Genomic DNA, 6,709 nt, shown 5'->3' with positions numbered 1-6,709 from the left:
GATGGTGGGGAACTCTGAGTCCAAGTGGCGGTGGTTGAGGCACTCCTCTAGGGAGCCATCGCAAACAGAAGTAGTGTCGTTGGTCTTCGCCGGATCTGAAATGCTGAGGCATGCGTTGACAAAAATGATCAGCAACCACATCACACCAGAAATGTGTGCTCTTTTCATTCCGGCTCCTCTGCAACTACAACAAAATATAGAGATATATCTCAACATGAAGCACCACTATATCTATAAATCCTACCACTGCATCAGCGTCGGTGTTGACTTTTCAAATGCTTAATTATCTTCCTTTTGCACATGTGTTGTTTGTGGGGCTACATGTAATTGCAATATAGCTGAGTGATAATGACACGTTCGGTCTAGTTTCCTCCTCCAAGGTCACACTAACCTACTTATAGACCATTTATTTCTACTTTCTTTTATAATAAGTCTTCCTTTAACATAGTGGAATAGATAGTGCTTGTATTGGTTGCAGTGGGTAAAAGAAACTCGATCCACAGTCTTTTTCTCTCTATGGGTACATTGCTTGCTACCACTGTAATATATTTCTTTCTAAAACTTCGTATTATACCTCTCTCAAATTCATGTACGATCACTAATCATCGTCCAACTGTTTTCTTACACTTCGTAGCTCTAAAATTGATGTTCGGTGATCTATATAATTATATATATTATTCAACATTTGATAAAGAATTTATTTCTTTGTTATCCTATACTTACATCTTTATCTATTTTTGTACTTTAAGACATGTTACATTTATTTTACACATATTATAGAAATAAAATAGTTATAAAATAAGAGAATATTTGTATTTATAAAAAAATATTTAATAATCAATGATAAATAATATCAAATAAATATTCAAAAATTTTAAGCATGAAGATATATATAAAAAACATATAAAATATTTCAATGCATTCACGATACAACTTGACAAAAGATAACTCTAAAAATATATGACAATTAGGCTGTGAGAGGAGAAAAAGTATCACAATATTTCTTTAATTAAAAAAAATAAAAGTTAAATAAATTGTTGTGGTGTTAATATATCAGTGTCATACTACCTACAAAAAAAAGTTAGAAAGAGATTTTCCTTATCTTCAATACACAAAAAGTAATCCTGGTTGACACAGGATGTGAGGGATAGACTATCACTCATTCCACACAAAAGTTGTCACTAATCAAACAAACAGAAAGGAAGGAAGGTTTAAAGCTCATATAAAATAAGGAAATGTCTTTTTTAACAACTCTTTTTTTAACAATTTTTTGACAACACTGACGTGGTGGCTTATGATGGGTTGGTTTCAAATATTTTTCTGGAAACAAATTCAAACAGACGAATAAAGCAATGACATGTGATTCACTGTCAAAATTGTTAAAATTTGTTGTTAAAATATCAGGATCTATAAAATAAACTTCTTAATACAACACAAACGACGTCTCTTAAATTCACAATAATTACTACACATCTCTTTCAATAAAAAAAACTTGCTTAGACTTGTGTATACACAAAAAAGTTATAAAAAAAATTGTTAAAAAATCATTTTCCCACACAAAAACCACTAAAAACATTTCCACCAAGTTGATTAATGTATACCTAAGACAATGACCAGCTACAACATGTGAGAAAGTATTCATACTTATTTATTTATGTATGTATATATATATTGAAGTTCTTACAATAAAGAGATACAAATTGAGTGAGGACCATTTTATCTTCTTTCTGCAACTGTATACATTTTTCTTAAATGAAAGACTTTCAATTCATTTACATAAGTATTTATCACCAAATGAACCTAACTTTCATAATTCTACTGGGTACAAGAACATTAATAACCCACAACAACAACAAAAAAAAGGAAAAACAAAGGAAGAATTTTGGTTTAATTTCCTAAACAACATTATGCTCTTTTTATAACATTAAGAATAAAATACAAAGTAAATTCTTCCAATTCCGTTCTTTTAATCAAATCTTCACAAACAATAACCCCTTTGCTAGAACTAGAGTTGTGAACCTTAGTGGGATGGCTAGTTCCACACAGTTCAAACTTTAATGCCCTTTGCTATAACAATTGGAACCATTTTTCTTGTCACCAAACTCTACTTGAAAATTGATTGAGTACACTAACCTCGATCAGCGTCCCTTTGGATCCTTAAGCTCAGAAAAAACATTCTCATTGATTAACCTATCAGATTCCTTATTCCCGAAGCTTGTAGTGTTCAATACATTGCTATTACTATGGGAACTGCTAAACATCTCCTCAGTTGTACTGCCTTCATAGTCCCTGCCACTCTCCCACACTACATCACCATGAGCACTGTCCTCCTGAAGCTGAAGCTGCAGAACAAACTCTAACACCCCAACGACGTCGTTCATGGAAGGTCGCTGAGTCCCATTCTCAAGCAAACAGCTCATCGCAACCTCACTAAATTTGCGCAAACAGAGAGGTGCTATCTGACCCTTCAGTGCTGGATCCACAATCTCACTCAGAGATCCCTTCTCATACCGATGCTTCGCCCAGTCCACGAGGGACACCTGTTGCTTCTCCACCGTTCGGAGCAAAGGCTGCCTCCCACACAATACCTCTAAGAGCACCACTCCGTACGAGTACAAGTCCGACTTCTCCGTCAAACGCTGTCGTTTGTAATACTCCGGATCTAAATACCCAACACTGCCCTTCACCTGAGTGCTCACATGGGTCATTGAAGAACCTGTGGGCCCAATTCGAGACAATCCGAAGTCTGAAACTTTCGCCACCCATTTTTCATCCAACAAGATGTTTGTGCTCTTCACGTCACGGTGAATGATCATCTGTTTCGCACCTGTATGCAGATAATGCAGTCCTCGTGCCGCCCCGATGCATATCTGAAGTCTTTGCTTCCATGAAAGCAAAGGGTTATCGGTGTCGTAGAGATGATCACGGAGGGCTCCACGATCCATGAAATCGTAAACGAGGATCATCTCGTTGCTCTCGTAGCAGTAGCCGATGAGGGAAACAAGATGGAGATGTCGAAGTTGAGAGAGCATTTCGATCTCGTTCATGAACTCGTTCAGACCTTGCTGAGAACCCGGTTTGAGCCTTTTGATTGCCACAGGTGTTGAATCGTCTATGTAGCCTTTGTACACGTTGCCAAAGCCTCCCACTCCAACGACGAAGAGTTCGTCGAAGTTATTGGTTGCGGCAATGATTTCTGAGATTGAGAAGTGACGACAGAGGTTGGTTGGTAGTGGTGATGACCCATCCCGGCGAGAATTTTCCTCTTTCTTACTTTCAACGGAGATGTTTTTCTTGCGTTTAACGAAGAAGAAAGCGACAATAAAAGAGAGGAAAAGGACACCGAAAACTGTCCCTGTCACGGCGGCGAGGGTTTTCTTGGAGGCTCCGTTTTTATTGTTTGACCCTTGACGGGATACCACTGCGGTTTGTAGAGGAGGGTCCTGATTTGGTCCAGCGAGACTACCTCTATAATTGCTGATTTTGAAGATTTCAATTGCATTTATTTGTGCGTCCTGGATAATGCTTTTAGGGTGAGGATGCATTTTTAGCGAAAGGTTAACTTTTTTCGGATTCTCTGAGATGATAACTACATACTCTTTAACCACGGGCACACCCCACTGTTTCGTCCACATGAAAACGTCTGCCCAATCGGTAGCCAACTGATCATGTATGAAGATGAAGAATCTCAGGAAACCAGCCTCGTGAACTCTCGGGTTAAGCTCACAAAAGTATAACCTTAGCAAGTAGGTGAAGCCGGAATCAACTGTAAGTTGCCAAGTGATGTTGTTCCTCATGTTGATAGAGGCATCTCTTCCCATATTCCTTACTGATCGGAATACTTGGTCTGGTGCCGTGTAGTTAGGAATCTTCTTAGTGAAGCTCAGATTAGTTGTACTCTTAAACTCAATAGATTCTTCACTTTGAGTGTCTAGGTACTTGCCATCGGCATCCCAAGTCCTGAACATTCCCGTGTCCTCAGAGGAGGAGATTGTATGTTCACCAGCTTTTAACCTGTACATGGTCTCAAGAGCAAACTTGTTCTCAACGACATATGGGGTCATGATGCCAACAAATTGCGGCTGCTCTGTGGAGTCGTCAGGATCGGTGTAGTAGAGATAAGGGGGCATCGAAACAATCTCGATCCCGTTGATGAAAGCGTAGGAATCTGTGGTGCTAGGAAGGAAGGTTATGTTGAGCTTGTCACCATCTTGGAGGTTGATACAATACTCTTTGAACAAGATGTCAGGGTGGCTAGGATCATCATCAACATCGGCGTTGAGTGAAGCATTGAAATGTTGAAGGAGGGTGTAGGGGCCTGCTTGGACTGAGAAAGAGGCTAGGGAGCGAGGGAAGTTTTGGTATGAAGTAGAGTAGAAGAAGAGACGAATGAACTTGGGGCCTGGTGTGAGAGGGAATGAGTAAGTGAATGGAGAGTGAGAGAGACGAGCATGGGTGTAGGGACCCGCTATGGTAGATGGTGTGAGTGAAGGAGCAGCGACTGAGAGGTTGGTTGGAGAGAGAAAGTGATTGTCTGAAGTCCAATTCCGAGTGTCGGGAGTGGAGAAGTTGGTGGATGAGCCACAGCTGATGCTAAAGAGGTCAGTGGGACGATAAATAACGTCTGCCATGGAAATGAAAGAGAGGCAGCACCACAGGAGGAGGAAGAAGATGGTTCTTAAAGCTGTTCTTGTGCAACTTGTGTCCATCGATAATCTGTCATCAAAGTAACAAAGGGAGCTCAACTCGAACACCATAAATCTACCAATGAATATATAAGGATTTCTGAGAAATTTTCTCAAAGCTCTGTAGTCTTTCTAAGAAAGTGGGACATTTCAAGTCTAAGCATATGTTCCCTCTGTCAAATCTAAAATCCTATGCAGGGTCGGTTTGCTAGAAAGGATTGATTAGAAAAATATATATAATTTTATTTATTGACATTTAATAACATTAAATTATTTTTAATAATTTATTGTTGTAACTAAAAGAGAATAAAATAATAAACAAAAAGCATGCTTATAATCAGTTGTGTCTATATTATAATAAGTTATGTATAATTAAATGAATAAAAATACTTATTTTTTAGTAACATAGTCAATTATTATATTTATAAGATTTTTTATTTTGTTTGTCATTCTCAAAAGATTTTCTTCTCTTTTATTCTTTTTTTTTCTTTCGTTTCTTCTTACACAGACGACTTGTCAAAATCACCTCTCTCGTCCCTTTTCCTAAAGCAAATGTGTTCCCTTCCCTTCCCTAGGTATATAGCTATGCTTTTATTTAACAAGCTTTGCAAGTTTAAATATTAATGATGTTTCTATGTAGTATTTTATTTAAAAATCTGAAATACTTATTTGTCTTGGTTTATTTAAATGTTAAATATTTATTATTTTTAAATACTTTTTAATTCAGATTATAAATTTATGATCCTTTCCATTTGCCTTTTTTTTTTCATTAAAAAACAAGTTTAGCTGAGTTAAAATTTAAAATTAAGGTAGACTTCTTAGTTCAAAGAGTATTTACAAAACTATTTATATTTTATCCACTAAAAATATAAAGTGTTGAAGTACTTTATTTTAAAATATCAACATAGTACTTAGTTTTTCACATTTTGTACATTTAAGTAGTTATATGTTGACATTTTTAATTAATGGTTTAAATTTGCCTAAATTAAAAAAATGTACAATGTCTAAATAAAATATAACAGTAAACAATAGATAAAATAATTGTCTTTTTATAGGCCTTTGGTCAATGAACAAGCCAATAAGCAAGTCATATTATTAACTATTAGTTTTTGGGTAGAAAGTAAACAAAAGACATTCCAATATTTCCACAGCCAGCCACACTTGATTGGTTAGATAGACTATAAATACATTATGGTGCGTTGTTTACGGGCACAAAGAGGAAGATTGGAGTGCACTAATAAGCAATAGCTATTTCCCACTCATGACGTTACTTTTGGCTTCCATTATCTTTCATTCCCACTTTAAGTCTCCCTCCACTACAAGGATAATTCCAAAAATAAATTTGATTTAACTAAACTTGGATTCAGTTTTGATTTAACTACTAACAAATACAAATTTTAGATTTTATTTTATTTATTTAGACAAACTATCACTACTAGAAATTCATTTACTTAATCATTTATTTTAGCGACCGAAATATGGTGATAATAAATAGTGACAGCATTAGTCACCGATTTTTGTAAGTGGCAAATTATAAATAGTGACAAAATGAAAAGTTAGTCATTCAAGAATATTTACCAATTGAATTAGTGATTGACATTATGTATTGCAACACTTCGATCGCTAGATCAATAACTGTTTAAAAGTAAAATAAAGGAAGATCGTTAGTAACTGAATTTGAAACTGAAAAATCCATCTACTCAACAACGCATTTGGTTTTGGTTGCAAAAATAAAACCAATTGGTGAATTAGTGATTAATTCTTTTTTGGTGGCTAAATTAAATTCTCCTTTGAAACATTTCAGCTTGCCTCCATCTTACTAAAACTATGTAACCTCCACAATCACGCTTTCGGTCACAAAAATAAAATCAACTGATGAATTCGTGACTTATTAAATGTCATTAGCATTGCATTTTCTGAATGTTATCATCTCTTATGTTTATACTACATTCAAAAAAATATGCAAAAAAATGTGTAAGCCAAATGCAAAATGTTATTCAATTTTATTTAGGCATGGGATATCG

At 35.8% G+C, this 6,709-nt stretch overlaps 1 protein-coding gene across 1 annotated transcript; it reads right to left on the bottom strand.

The window, feature by feature from the left end:
* Positions 1-1,713: 1,713 nt before the first annotated feature.
* On the bottom strand, positions 1,714-4,709 carry LOC108327893 (receptor-like protein kinase FERONIA). The gene has a single exon (XM_017561620.2). It carries the CDS (start codon positions 4,707-4,709, stop codon positions 2,139-2,141), a length of 2,571 nt encoding a protein of 856 aa, XP_017417109.2. The 3' UTR covers positions 1,714-2,138.
* Positions 4,710-6,709: the final 2,000 nt, after the last annotated feature.

The sequence above is a fragment of the Vigna angularis genome, chromosome 2 (genome assembly GCF_016808095.1).
Source record: "Vigna angularis cultivar LongXiaoDou No.4 chromosome 2, ASM1680809v1, whole genome shotgun sequence".
Classification (NCBI taxonomy): Eukaryota; Viridiplantae; Streptophyta; class Magnoliopsida; order Fabales; family Fabaceae; genus Vigna; species Vigna angularis.
The sequence above is the reverse complement of the archived record's forward strand: the minus strand, read 5'-3'. Positions and strand labels throughout refer to the sequence as shown.

Coding starts and splice junctions, on each gene's coding strand:
- LOC108327893 (XM_017561620.2), bottom strand. CDS start 4,709: ATGGACACAAGTTGCACAAGAACAGCTTTAAGAACCATCTTCTTCCTC.